At 52.6% G+C, this 14,383-nt stretch overlaps 1 protein-coding gene across 1 annotated transcript in view; it reads right to left on the bottom strand.

Moving 5' to 3' along the window:
• Window positions 1–6,115: 6,115 nt before the first annotated feature.
• Window positions 6,116–14,383, bottom strand: part of KIAA0319L (KIAA0319 like) — a 29,271-nt gene continuing 21,003 nt past the window's right edge. The window contains exons 15-21 of the mRNA XM_079325454.1: window positions 14,140–14,278; window positions 13,660–13,819; window positions 11,851–11,993; window positions 10,774–10,896; window positions 10,191–10,281; window positions 9,744–9,835; window positions 6,116–7,844 (exon numbers count right to left, since the gene is read on the bottom strand). Of these exons, the coding sequence (XP_079181580.1) occupies window positions 7,657–7,844; window positions 9,744–9,835; window positions 10,191–10,281; window positions 10,774–10,896; window positions 11,851–11,993; window positions 13,660–13,819; window positions 14,140–14,278 (936 nt within the window). The 3' untranslated portion in view covers window positions 6,116–7,656. The remainder of the gene's footprint in view (window positions 7,845–9,743; window positions 9,836–10,190; window positions 10,282–10,773; window positions 10,897–11,850; window positions 11,994–13,659; window positions 13,820–14,139; window positions 14,279–14,383) is intronic.

Here is a 14,383-nt window from a genome sequence, read left to right as displayed (position 1 = left end):
ATCGCAGCCGAGTTCATCTCCTGTCACCTCGGCTGACCTTGGGCTGCCTCCCAGGACTGGGTATTAGAGACACTCCAGCCCGAGCAGCCCACACAGCCCCACCCCATGGCACGGTCGCACAGCCCTCGGCCGGGAGCTCCCAGTGACCTTGGAGGGCTGCACCCAGCCCCAGGGGATGCTCGCTGCACCTCGTGTCCCCCAGCTCCAGCCCAGGCCACTCCTGTCCGTTCCCAACACCCCTCCTCGTCCCTGCCCTTTTCCACAGTCTGGCTCTCCCCCACTGCCCTGTCTGTACCCAGACATTTCCAGTCATCACCACCAACCCCTCTGCAGCCCTGGGAGTGCCCCCAGCACCGAAGGCATCCCTGAACCCTCCTCAGCACCAGCGCTGCCTTTGGCAGCTGTAGATCCCGAGCTGAAACCCACCAGGGAGATGTGGCCTGGGGCAAATTCTTCCACGAATTCTCCGTGCCCTCAGACCGGCTGTGAGTTCCCGGCCAGGGCAGCCGCCCGTGTTCTCCACCTGCCCTGAGAGCAGCTCCCTGCCCGGGCAGGGTGGTTTGTGGGCGCCTGGCTTTGCAGGGGCAGACGGAGGAGCCGGGAGGTTGCCGGGCCCGGCCGTAGTGGCACCCACACGCCCGCAGGCACCCAACAACCCCAGCCTGGCTATAAAAGGAAGAGCCTTTTTTTCTCCCGGCTCCGCCAGCGCCGCGTCCCTGGCCGAGCTCTGCAGCCGCTGCCCCGCAGGGGCCTTTCCAAGTTTTCCCATCCTGTGCTGCCCCCCCAGCGGCTTCCCCCGGCTCATCCATCCCCGGCAAACCCACTGCAGCAGCTCCTGAGTGACTTACGAAATACCAAGAGGCCCAGCAAGGAGGAGAGAAGTGGGTGCAAGGGGAGCGCTGGCACAGGGTGCCGGGGGGAGCACTCCTGTTCCCGTCCTGCCGTCCCTTCACCCGTGTCGGGGCGGTGGGCGCATGACCCTGGCGATCAGCATTTCCCTCCATGCGAGTCCAAAACGCGATGCCGAGGTGCCCAGAAGTTGGGTTTCCCTTCCCACCATATCCCACAGGCTTGGGTGTCCCCACTTCGCGTGGCAGAGGGCACCTCGGCTCCCTGGGGAGGGGCCGGCCCCGGTGCGGGGGGACCCCCGCAGGCAGAAGGGCCGGGCGCTGCCCGCAGAGCAGAGCGCTCAGCACCCGGGACTCCTCTGCAGCCGGGACCTGCCGGCGGAGCACCGCTGTCCCCCAGGCACACAGAGACTTGCTGCTACCCCCCACTCCTCCGCCTCCACCGGGCTGGCCCCGAGCAGGGGGGGCTGTGACCCCCTCCCCGCCCCGCCGAGCCGCTGCCGGCGCCCAGCCGGCATCCCCGGCCCCGCCGAGCTCAGCACCGGCCGGGCTCGCTGAAGGTTAAACCTTGGCGGCGGGGAAAGCCCCGCTGCCCCCCGCAGACCCCGCTCCTCCCTCCCGCAAGGCCACTCACGGTCCTGGAGGTGACAGCGGCCGCAGCGGGCTGGGCTGGCGGCGGAGAGCTGCGGTGACACCGGCACCAGCACGCTGCTCCCTCGCTCGCCTTGACTTTGCCACAGGACTCCTCCGGCTCGTCCGCAGGAGCTTGCAGCATCCTCCAGTTCAGCGGGAGAAGTTCCTCGCCAGGGAGGGAGGGAGGAGGGAGGGAGGGATTTAAGGCAGACCCTGCCTGGGATGTAACATCTAGGGGTGCAGTTGAAGACCCCTTGCTAGCTGGGCACCCCGAAGCTCCCTCCTCGCTCGCCCCATCCTGGTCTCGGTGTCCTGGCACATGTGCCCATGGACCAGTTCTGGGGATGCTGCGGGGGTGATCTCTTCTGAGAAACCCTCTCCCTCCCGGGCCGAGGCAGCCCGGGCTGCCACCAGCACGCAGCCAAGCAGCTCTGCCCCCTGCCCCGCGTCCCTCGAGTGCCCGGCGGGGCTCCCAAAACCATGTCCTGGGGGAGCTGGCACACACCACTGGGCCCAGCAGCAGTCGAGGGCAAAACGGAGCACGTGGAGTGCACAGAAGGGCAAAACCTGTCACCACCTCAGCCACAGGAGATCCCCACGGCCAGGTCATCCGCTTGGGGTGTCCCCAACACCCACGGGGCGGTTGTTCCAGCCTTCCCAGCCGCCAAGTCCGGGGGTACAGAGCTGCTGTGCCCACCCGGTGCCCCGCCGGTCCTACCTGCGGAGAGCTGGCAGGGCGAGGGGGAGCCCCTGCCCGGGGCAGGATGCTGGGAGACACCTTAGTGTGATTCCCAAAGGGAAAAGCCAGGACCAGCAGCGTGGCATCCCTCCCGCGGCAGTCCCGGCGGCTCCCTGCCTTCCACGACACCCTCCCCACCCCGGGTGCGCTCTGTTTGCCTGCTATTTTTGGCAGCCTCCTAAGAGCTCCTCTCAGGCTATTAATAATGAGAGTGAGAAATTCGTTTGGCCTCTCCTATATAAGGAAAGGTAGAGGCTTAGAGGCAGCTAAATATACTGGCGCGTGCGGGAGCGAGCGGGGAGCCTTTGGCACCGCGTGTGGAAAAGAGATTGTTTGAACAATGGAAAGACGGACTCACTCGGCGCACGGGGCCCCGCGCGGACCGACGGGCGGACGGAGGGATGGACAGAGGGATGGACAGAGGGCGGCGGTGCCCGCAGGCCTCCCCCGCAGCACCCCCATCGTCCCCGATGCCCCTCGGGGCTCTGCCCCAGCAGCAGAGGGGAGGCAGGAGCAGGGATGCTCTGCAAACTCCCGCTGCGAGCCAGCCACGCTTGCCCCGAAATGCCTCTAACAACCCCCACTGGGCCGGCAGCGGTCCGGGGAGTGATGCTGGGTCTGTGCCCGGCCAGGAGGGACGCGAGGGGGGCTGGTGGCACGAAGCAGGTGGGCTGTGGTGGGGCGACCAGTTGCCACTGGGACATGACCAGCACAGGATCGGTCCTCCAGCTGAGCCCGTGCAAATCCCGGCGTCTCTTCGGGTCGTGACCGACACTCCTGCCCGGCTCTGGAACAGCCCCGGGGTGCCAGCAGTGCCACAATGTGTCCCCAGCTCCCAAGGAGCCACCAGCAGCCCGCAGTGTGCCCACACCATTAAACACATCGGTACTGTAGCTGTGACCCCCCGTGGCTACGCGGGACCCGGGCGAGGTGCGGGAGCTCCTGTCAGTGCCCAGGACAGGGAGAGCCCGGCTGGAAGAAGCAAAGCAGCAGCAATCCAGGGAATCCTAATGACAGGAAGGCGCTGGGGAGCAGCGCCAAATCCACACGGTCGGAGCAAGGACAACACATGCAGCAGGATGAGTACAGAGGGAGGAAAACCGTGCTCCTCTGGCTCCAGAAAGAACCTTTTGGTTTTTTAACTCTTCGTAGCCTCGGGCGCTGTTTAGGGAGGTACAAGTGGTGTGGCTGAGGCTGCAACCCCGATCTCCCAGCTCTGTCACCGTCTTGGCCTCTGTGCCTGGGCCAAATCCCGGCACCCGCGTCCCCCGGGACTGCGGGGCTTCCCCGGGCTGCTGAACCCCGAAACACCGGGACAACAGCAGTGGGCAGAGTCCTCGAGCTGCTGCCTTGGCCACCGTCACAGCTGCCTCAGTTTCTTGAGTGAAATTCCAGCAGTAAAACCCATTTCAGACTTCGAGCCTGGGGCTGCTCTGAGGCTCCAGCCCAGGCCCTGATTCCCCCCTGGGGATGTGACAAAAACTGCTGGAGGCAAGAGCAGCTCTTTGTCCTCAGGGCAGTGAGAAACCCCATTCTCCTCTTTCGGTGCTGCCCCGGGGCTGCTGCAACTTGTGCTGCAAGTTCTCCCCACCCACCCAGCGGAGCCCGCAGCTCGGAGCTCGGCAGATTTGGCTGATTCTGTCCTTAGGTGACATTGAGGGAAGCGAATTCTGAGGGCTCCAGCCACCCCATGGAGCACTGAACAGTGCATGGACAGAAGGGCAACTCTGAAGGGGTTTTTTTTGGGCTGGGATCCCCACGCCGGGAGCCCCCATGCTCCCGTCTCTGCAGAGACGATGCATCCCTGGGGCTGGGAAAAAGGAACCAGATCAACTTGAACTGGATTTGGTTCCCTTCGGCTGCAGCGGCGCAGGAGCTGCGGCAGCTGCTGCCCCCTGAGCGGGCTCGGGCTGAGGGCTGGGGGCAGGCAGAGGGACAAACGGGGGCACTGGGGCTTTGGCTGGGTTTTGGGGTGGGGAGGAGGAGACAGAGAGGCTGCAGCTCTGCTCTCCCGACTGCTGACAGCTGCGGGTGCTTGATAAGAGCCGGGGAGTTTCAGCGGTCTGAAAAATCAGCGTCCCCCAGTGCCATCGGGTCCCTCCTGGCTGTCATGCTGCTGAAATCTGTTCCCAGCCAGCCCCAGTGAGAGCTGGGGGGCCACAGTCATCTCCTTCAAGGACTCCACTAATTAATAAATGTCCCTCTGCTGCATGAGGAGGTGCTGCTATTCAGGTGTGGGGCAGCTGCTAATTTGCTTTCCTGTGAAATCAAGTCTTTGGTGAGAACTGTCCCACAGCTGAAACTGGAGAAAGAAGCAAGACATCTTTCCATTTGCAAGAAACATTTTCTTTAAAGAAAAAAAAAAAAACTTAATCTTGATTCAAGTAACACTGGAATCACCAAACATGATTAACTAAAGTGCAGACAGGTTGGGTACTTCTAGCTATGCAGCAGAATGCAGAAAAGATTTAAGAACAAACTATTTCAAAACTAAAATTTTCCTCAAACATCTCCACCAGCACTTGAGTATGTTAAAGGAAACAAAACTGAGTGAAGGTGCTGGTTCATCTGACAGATGTCTCAGCCTTTAACTTCCACATGTGGGCAACTTGTAGCCAGTGTCTAATTGTGAAATCATAGAGCATAGCAATGCAGAAACCTTCCTGAGCAAGGTCACGCTCACGGCACTCGGGTAACAACCCAGCAGGAAAATCAGTGATGCTGCAGGAGGAGGGGAGCAGGGAAAGGGATTCCAAAACCCCAGGGAGGCTCTGTGCACACACCTGGGGAGGGCTGTGCTCCTGGGCCACACAGCACACAGCCCACCCTGCTTCCACCTTGGGCCAGAAGTTCCCACCTTCAGCCTTGGCAGGGTCTCTTCACCTCTGTCAGCCCCAAACGTCCTTGTGCTCACCAAAGCTGGGGTGCAGAGCTGCCTGTGCCCATTCCTGAAGGCTTGGTGGCACTCAGCATCAACACCTGGAGGGGGAAGAGCCTGCACAGCCAGGGAATACTAATGGGAGCCAGGAATCTGATGTGAGCTTGTGCTGTGCTGTCACAAACCTGCACTCAGACATGGCAAGTGACTACAAGCTACTGGGCATGGAGGGAAGACCAAAGCCCTCCCCAAGCCCCAGCCCCCATTACAGCACCCCCACCTGAAGGGCTGTGACCCCATAGGGGTGAAGGAAACAACCACAGCTGAGCATAGGTGTTGGAGGTAACAGCAGAGATTATAATTCCCTCTCCTGTAAGAAGCAGCCAGGCTCACTGGAAAGCCCATCCTGTGTCTGCTGAGAAGGGCACTGACCCCTGCAGCAACCAATGCCCAATGGCTGAGCCCCCATCTGCTGCTGGAGACCCTCCCTGGGATGGGCAGGAACAAGGGGCTCAAAAAGCACAAGCCCTAAGGCTCAGAACCAGCTGGAACCCAACAGCTCCTCTCTTCCAGCACAAAGTGCTCCCAGGTGCAGCCTCAGGACCAATTGACCTGGTCAATCCCTGCAGCTCCAAACCCTCCTATTCCCACAGATTGTTTACTTACACCCAAAGGAAGGGACATGCAGAGGGTGGTGTCACCCAAGAGTTAAGTGTGAGGCCATGGGACAGCCAGCCCTGGGCTGTGCCCTCTGAGGAGCATCCTGGGCTCAGCCCTCCCTGTGTGTGGTCCTGGGCTGGTTTGGAGGGAAGGAGCCCTTGGGGAGAGGGTGCAGGAGCCTCCAGAAGGGGAAGGCTGAGCCAAGCCCCAGCTGTGTGCCAGACTGCCCAGGCAGGGGTGGCCTGTGCTGTGACGCCAGCAAACGCTGTGGCCTCTGCACTGGAAGAGCTGCAGGCTCCAGTGCTGGCCTGAGGAACAGCTGATTGCCCAAAAAATAAACTCAGCAGCAGCCATGACTACATTCAGTGAGGGAACATCCCCTCACGTTCAATAGTGTTTAATCTTCATCTAGCTCAACACAAATCAGTAGTGCAGCAATATAAATACAACTGAGGAACTTAAAGCCTTTCGGCTTTCATAGCTCAGTAAGAAGAAAAAAAATAAAAGCCAATGAAACCAGTTTCCAGTTTTTAAATTAAACACAAAGAAAGGCAATGAACTGCCCACCCATCCCCAGAGAAGCAGTGGCATCCTTCATGCCAGCACGAGGCTGAGCTCTGCCCCAGGACAGGGTGCAACTCATGACAGCAGCACAGTGAGATAAAGGAGTGGGAATGGAAAAGGAGCCACCCCCCACACCTGCCCTTGGGCTCAGGCAGCAGGGACACAGTGACACCTGTGCCACGTGCTGCTGGCACTGCCCACTGCCACCCAGAGTTCCCTTTTCCACCAGGGCTCTGCAGCCACAACCACACAAATGAGCTGCCAGCCTGAGGGAGCAGCCAGCTGGGGACTGCAGACACCAATCCCCATCACCTGGGATGTGCAAATTTTAGGGGGGGGAAAAAAAAAACCTAAAAACCCAAACCAAAAAACCACAGTACATAGTGTTCCATAACTGAGATATGGTTGACATCCAGCCTCATGGACGGCCTGGTGACCAACAGAAGGTGCTGGGGCCACAGAACATGTCACAGCTTTGGAATGAAGCCAGATGTTGGACACAGGTACCAAAGGTGGGTGTGTGTCCCCCCAGCTCTGGTACCCAGCAGGAGTTTGCTGCAGGAGGGATCTCCCAGCCTGGGCAGTAACCACAGGCCAGCTTTTCACACATGAACAGGCACCAAGTCCCCAGCACTCCATGAGAGTGGCCTGACAGCAATTCAGAGCAGCCACAAACCCCTCTCCTACCTGCAAACTGCCAGAGTGTGACCAGAGTGTTTACATTCCCCCTCCTCTACACTCCAACAGCAGCCAAGTGCATGTGAAAGGACAAGTCTACATTAAAATAGTGCTTAAACCATTAGGGAAGGTGGGAGTAAAGGAGAAGAAAATTGTTGGACAGCACAAGTAGCTTGTGATAGGCAATGGGAGCCTGAAGGGAGCTCAGAGCACAGCTCAAGGACTTGACCTTCCTTCTCCAAGGAGCCTCAAGGCAAGTGAGCTGGAAGTCCACAGGTGCTCCCTCCACTGCCATCCGAGGTGGTTTAGGAGGGTCCTGCTCATTCACAGTTGCTCCAAGTGGTTCTGTCCTACCCTCTCCAGATGCCAGCTCTGCCCTTTTCTGACTCTCCTCCTGGGCTTCACAGTTGCCTTCTCCTCCCTTTGATTTCCCTTGAAGTTCAAATTCAAGTACAACCAGTTTTAACTGAATGCAAAGAAACCCACAAAACCCAAGTTATTTTCTGTGAAACGAGTTAGCAGCGTCGTCCTAATCCAAGTGGCCTCTGAAGGCCCTGGTAGGACAGGGACAGGCCAGGCTCTCCCTGCTGAGCTGCAGCCAGGGCTGCCCAAGGGGAGCAGCTATATATATATATATATATATATATATATAAATCCTATAGGATCTCCTCCCTCTGGCTCTTGGCTTTGAGTGCCAGCTGGCCGTTGCGCAGGGAGCCGTTCTGGCTGCGCAGCAGTTTCCCTTTCTCCCGGTCAGGCCAGGTGAAAATGGCTTCATCACTGTCCAGCTCCGACTCCGAGTGCATCAGGCTCGTGTTGAGGACCTGGCCTTTCTGTCTGCCACCTTGAAGGAGAAACATTCCCAGGTTAGAAATGCTTTTAACAGCAGTGAACTACCTCAGCTTGCTCCATCCCCTCTAAGTCTCCTTTTCCAATCACACCTAAGAGGCAGCAGAATCTGACTTTCCTCTGTGTGTCTCTTATTCCCTCTGATGTTGAAGCCAAAGTGATCCTGTCTCAGACACTCTGGCATGTTAGAGGTCACAACAAGCAGACAGGAAGGCAATGATGTGACCAGAAGGAGCTGGCAGTACAAGTGGGAGCTGTGTCTCCCTGACCTTGCTTGGGGCATTGCCTAGAAAATGCTTGGAGGGCTCATGACTGGAGTAAGAGAATATGCAGGTGAGTGAGGGAAGATCTCTGCCATCTCTCTACCCTCTCCCTACTCTCCTCTCTGTTACTCCTGCCTGCAAGGGAAGAGAGAGAAATTAGCAGGATGAATTTAGATTAATGCACAAGGACAGGAGAGAGACATTTACTGATATTGTCAGCAGAGGAAATATTTAAATTTAGCTTTTCCTTAATGAAGAAATGCAACATTTTCTCTGTTAGCAGAAAGCTCCCTGGACATATCTAGCAGAGAAAAAGACTTCAGTCAGCAGCCAGTGTCAGGAGCAGCAAGATGAGTTTAGTTACCAGAGAGCAAATGGTGAAGCACATTTGGTACATTTATTGCACAGTGGGCTCTGAGGTGACAGATGGTCAGATTAAAGCAGAGTTGGGTGCTGAGGGAGGGAAACACACCCAGGTTTCCTGCAAAGGTATCTGTGTTTGAGCAGTTGGGACAGCCTGGTCCTCAGAGGAACAGCTGATCAGTCTGTCAGTGCAATGCCCTCCATGCTGCTCTTGGGCACTGCTCACTTTGCTGGAACACCATTAAATGGGATAATGCTGGGATGAGAGGTTATTTTCCACTAGCAGACAAGGTTTAGGGACTCTTTTCCATGCACAGTTAACACATCTCCTTCTCTAAACAAAACCAGGACATACTTTGATAATGAAACACACACTCAACAGCTGCAGAGATCCCTGGCATCCAGCAGGGTTGTACTTGGCACATCCTTTCCAACATTTTCCTCTTTTCCTGGTCAGTCAGCAGGTGACCATGGCCTGGTTCATGTATCCAGCCTGAAATAACTCCCTGATTTTTGTACAGCACCTGACAAGCACCCTCAGGACAGCAATGCAGGCAGGAAAGTGCAGGCTAAGAACACTGAAGAAAAATCCTGCCTTTCTGGAATGGGCCAATGAACCTGTAGCCACATGGAGCACTGAGGAATTCATGGATCTCCCTCCAAAATGCACCAGCTCACTGGAAAACTAGAGGATGAGCTAAAATGTGAAATTTTCACAGCCTGATGTGCACAAGAACAAGAATGAATAAGCTGATGAACCAGTTGTTTGTGGTGGGGGAGTAGCAGAGCAGAAATAAACCTCAGTCTCTCCAGTACACAAGTATTTTCAGACTGCTTTCAGGTGTTGATCAATTTAGTGTTATGTTTAGTGCCATTGAATTCCTGCTCTGCTGTAGAGAATGACCAAAGAATTGCATATTGGCAAAAAGGGAACCAGAACCCAGGGGAAAACTGGAGAAAAAGTTACAATCAAGACCCAGTTCTGGGCTTCCTTATCAGGCTGTTCTGCACAGCTTTAATGAATCCATTTCCTACTTCTGAGGTTCCAAGTGGAGACATCAGGATCAGGCCAGTTTCAGCCCTAATTCCCAAACCTGGAAGTTACATGACTTTACTAAATATCCCATATACAGATCTGAGACAAGCTCTCAGATCTTCTCTCTGTCAATCCCTACATCATTTTTGTTTCACTGTGATTTTGAGTCTCCTGAGGAAGAGTCCTCAGTCAGCACTCTGGAAGTGCTGAGCTCTTCCCTCTCATATTTTACCTGCTTTGGGATTTGGTTTTAACTCCAGGCTTTCTTGATCCGTTGCATCCAAAATCTTGTATTTGCTTTTTCTTTTGGATTTTCCTTTCCGTCTAAAGGGGAGGAAAAGGAATTAAGAGACAGTCCATTTCCAAAAAGAGCCAGAAGAAAAACAACTCTGATCTTCAAAGCTAAAGCATTTGCTATTTAGGATTATGCTCATATACAAAATGAAACATTAAAATGTTGCTAAGTTGCACATTTATAGGTTAAGCCAAATTTTGCTTCTTAACATAATGCAGAGTTGTGGGACTTCAACATGTAACTTGAAACATTTAAGTGAGAAAACCCAACATCCCAAAGCTCAGCAGATGATCTGCTGGGATAATGGGTTTGAATCTTTAACATCCTAGTGCAGACACTTGGCTGTGAAACCTGGATACAGCAGGGCTTTGGTCTGAGTCCCACCTCTTGCAGCAGCAGATCACCATCCATGACAAGATTCCCAAGGCAACCACGATGACAAAAGATGCAATGATCACATACAGCATGCTCCACTCTGCAAGCAAAACCCCAGAGATGAACATGTTTTGGCACCTCATACCATTGACAGTGCATGTTTTAGGGGACTATTCTTGGGAAAGAAAAGGCAAGGCCTGGCCCTTTGCAGAATTAGAGGCCAGCATTCCCCATTGGCAGCACCACCAGATCCCCTTGGAAAACTCAAGATCCAGTGTGAGGACTCACTGGGCAGTTTTCACCACATGTTGGTTCCTGAGGCAGAAAAGCCTGTGTGACAGAAGAGAGCTGTGGTTTATACACCCAGAATGGACTCAACTCTTAGTGAGTTGTTCTCTGGGAGGGCCTGAAGGGGACTCACTCCCTTATCAATCATCATCTGCCCAGGAGCTGAGACAAGGGACTGTGCTCTGCTGTCAGCATCTCATCAGAGCAACTGGGAGACAGCAGGTGCCTGGCACTGTGCCCACCCTGGTTTCAAACACGGTTTCTCTGCCAAGGTGCCCACCCTGGGGGGTCACAGCTCACATACCACAGTTGCTTTCGCCGTCCCCCATCTGCACCCTGAGGAAATTCTCCATCCAGAAGGGGTCACACACGCAGCGCTTGGTGAAGGAGTCGCAGCGCCCGTGCTCAGAGCAGTTCAGCTGACAGGCTGGGGGCCAAAACCAGCAAGGTGAACTAAATGACTCACAGGTGAGGCAAAAAATGGGACAAAATAGTTCAATACAGCCAAGCCCTGCTGCAGGCTCTGACCTGAATGTGGCCCCTCTGTAGCTCATTCATAGCTCACAAGAGGTGAGAAGTGCAAACGTAAGCACCTGGGCCTCGTGCCAAACTCAAACATCCCACTTCACCAGCAACATACATTCTGCCTAATAAATCCTCATTTCTGTACACACGTTATGGAATTTGTGTATTTGTCAAGTAAATGTTTTCAAACAAAGCTTTGATTTTCCAATCCAAACCCTGCCTGTGAGACAGACAAGAAACAAACAGATCCTTTGGAGGGACCAAACAGAAAAATGGCTTCTGAAGGCCACAATATGGTGAGATCAGGAAGTAATGAAAATAATTACACACAATTCTAGTTTCAAATCTCTAATTGATCAGCAAATGATCCTCACAGGATGGATCTCATAAAAGAAAAACAGTGCTAATGTAAAGATTTAAAATAATGACAGAAGGGGAACATTTCCTGCAGACTGATGCTTGTGCTGCACAGGAAACGAGTGGATTCACAGCTACCAAGATGTGCAGCTTGTTTTTTTCAGGATGACACTAATTTCAGTGGCTGTAGTCCATTAACACTGTAGTTTAGTTTCCTAAGTATCAATCTGCTTTTGGTTTTGTGAGCTCTTATCTTCACAGCAACACCGCAAGCAATTATTTATAAGAAGTTGAATAGTGAATAGATGGAATTAATTGGCAAATAAATGATCAGCGAATAGCCTAATAGACTTAATTTTCTGTTTCCCATTGATTAACATGAAAGCTCCTGCAGTGAGTGTAAGTGTGTGGGCACGTGGGTGTTTTGAGCAGCCTTATTCTGTCAGGCAGCTGAAAAGAAGGTAAAAGATGCTCAGTCTGTCCCAAGACTGTCACTTACTGACTGTGTTAATCTCCAGAGCCCGGAAGATGAGGAAGTCTGACTGTTGTTTCCGCAGCTCGTTCTTCAGCGTCCAGGCCACCTCTCGTCCTTTGAAGATCTGATGGGGAGGCTGGTTCTGCACAAAGAACACCATCTTGGTGCTGAAAGAAAGGCAAGACTCATCATCTGAGGCTTCTAAAACATCAGGTGGAGAGCCACACTCTCCAGTCTGTCATTAGAGGGACTCACTCAGAATCCCAAATTTATTTGAAGACCAGACTTCTGGCTCTGTTTGGAAGCACAGAGCTCCAGCACCAGACACTGGAAGTTTACAGTCTTTTGCAGAGTTGAGTTTAAATGCACCAAGTGCTATAGCCCAAAACAACCCAGGTGTGAAGGACTCTGTATTCTGTAGCTTTTACTGCATTAACTTTATGATAGAAGAACTTGTTCCTCATGGCTTGCTCACCTTGCAGAGCCCTGTGGATCCTTTAGACTCACAAAAGGATGCATGAATGTTTAGGATTTATTATCACCAGTTAGCTTATGAGTCAATGGGATATCAGTGAAAAACCCTCAGAGTATGTGAAAAAGAACAAATGAACAGTGAGAGGAAAAAGCTCTTTTTTAAACAGCACAAGTTACTGTGATAGAGGAAGCAAAAATGGAATCTTTAAGCCATCTGTCAGGAAACAATCTCTGCTCTTTTATAACACTTCCCACTCTTTTGTCTGCTTGAACATATAAACAGATGAATTTAATGACAAGAATCCCTTGCTTGCCTCACTCAGGGGCTTGCTCATGGCACAGACAGAGAGCTAATGTTACAACAGAAGTGCTGGCTCCTCTGTTCTCAGCTCTCTAGGCTTGCATGGACAATGAATTCTGATTTTCCTGCTACAGCAGACCACGTGGACATGAAGGAATCAATACATCCCAGCACCCAGGGAAGTGTAAAGTAACAGCAGATTTATTGCTGACTTGCTGGAGGACTTTAAGCATGTTCCCTTAAATCTTCTTCAGTGCTTTAGGTACTTTAAAACTACTCCCCTTTCAATAAAAACTAAGTGCAATATTGCATTTATTTCAACAGTTTGCCACTCAAGGCTTGTTGCCACTCTCCAGGCAGGCAACACCACCCTGACCTACAGCCCTGCTCAGCAGCCAACTTCTATGTGTTTAGAAGAAATGCAGTTTTCTGTAAGCCAACTAGTAATCAAAATTAAGCTTTTCTATCTCTTCAAACAGAAATTACATCACCTTTCAATGGTTTTTCATACACTAAGTTGAAGCAGTTGTGTAATAAAGGCAATAAAGTTATTGCAGAATTAGAGGAAGGTGCCCCTGCCTGTGGCTGTGTGATTGGATCTGGATGATCCTTAAGGTTCTTCCTACCCAAACCAGTCTGGGATTGTAAGAACTACCAATTTGGCATGAAGGTGAGGAGGATTGTTAGACACTCCTGGTGTGCTCTAAGTGTTTCAGCAAACTCCTGCACCAAGCCCCATTACTTCTACAGTTACAGATCACAGCTGCAGAATGTCCCTTCACACAGTCTCCACAATTTTCAAAAAACAAATCAGATTTGCTCTTATTTTACAGGTTTGAGGTGAAAAGACATGAACAGCAGCAGTTTTCAAGGGCAATGCACCATCTCCAGAGGGGAAAGATACTCCAGACCTGCTTGGCAACTCTGATCTGAGCAGGAACATAAACATTAAGCAGTAACTCCACATGCTCTGATTATCCAATCTGCTTTCCAAGAGGCCTTGATTTTCCAAACCCTCACGCAACTCCTCACCCTGTACCCTCCCAGGTGAGTCCCACCTTTGCTCAGTGTATGGCTGGATCTTCTGCACAGTGATGTCTGAGTCCAGGACCCCCAGCAGCACCCCGATCTGCCGGATGAACATCCCCTTCTGCCGCTCCGTCAGCTGGCTCACGTTCACATCCAGAATTATCTCCACCAGGTTATTCTTCCTAGGATCTAGACATTGTACATAGATCTTTAGAGTTTCTATTTAGCAGCTTGGGCACAAGGCAGGTTTTTAGCTATCTTTCCAGGATGTTTCTGATTTGAACACAGAAATACAGAGTGGCATTAGGGGAGGAGACATAAGTATGACTTTCACAGGTGACAGAAGCAGTGAGAGTCAGCCCTCAAAATCCACAGGAAAACACAACCATATCCCTCAAAACTTTTGATATTTACAGATCTAAACTGGAGTAGATGACATATTTTAATCCCAGTATACAGTACCCAGAGGGCTGCAGGCAAATATGGTACAGCACAAAACCCAGACTCACCAGGTTTGACCTCCACTGTGGTCCTTTCCACATCACTCTCTCCTTTGGCATCTGTTACTCTGAGGTGAAATGTGTAGGTCCCTTCTACCAGATTGGACAGGAGTAGGACAGGATGATGGTCTGAATTATTTAAGACTTCCTGGAAGGCAGAACAAAGTATGAGAAAACAAATTATCAAAGCAGCACCATGTATCACCATATTTCAGATTATGACAGAATAACAGCCCAAGAATGAGCTTTGTAT

This window comes from Erithacus rubecula, assembly GCF_903797595.1.
Source record: "Erithacus rubecula genome assembly, chromosome: 23".
NCBI classification, from domain to species: domain Eukaryota; kingdom Metazoa; phylum Chordata; class Aves; order Passeriformes; family Muscicapidae; genus Erithacus; species Erithacus rubecula.
This window is presented reverse-complemented; position numbering and strand designations above follow the sequence as displayed.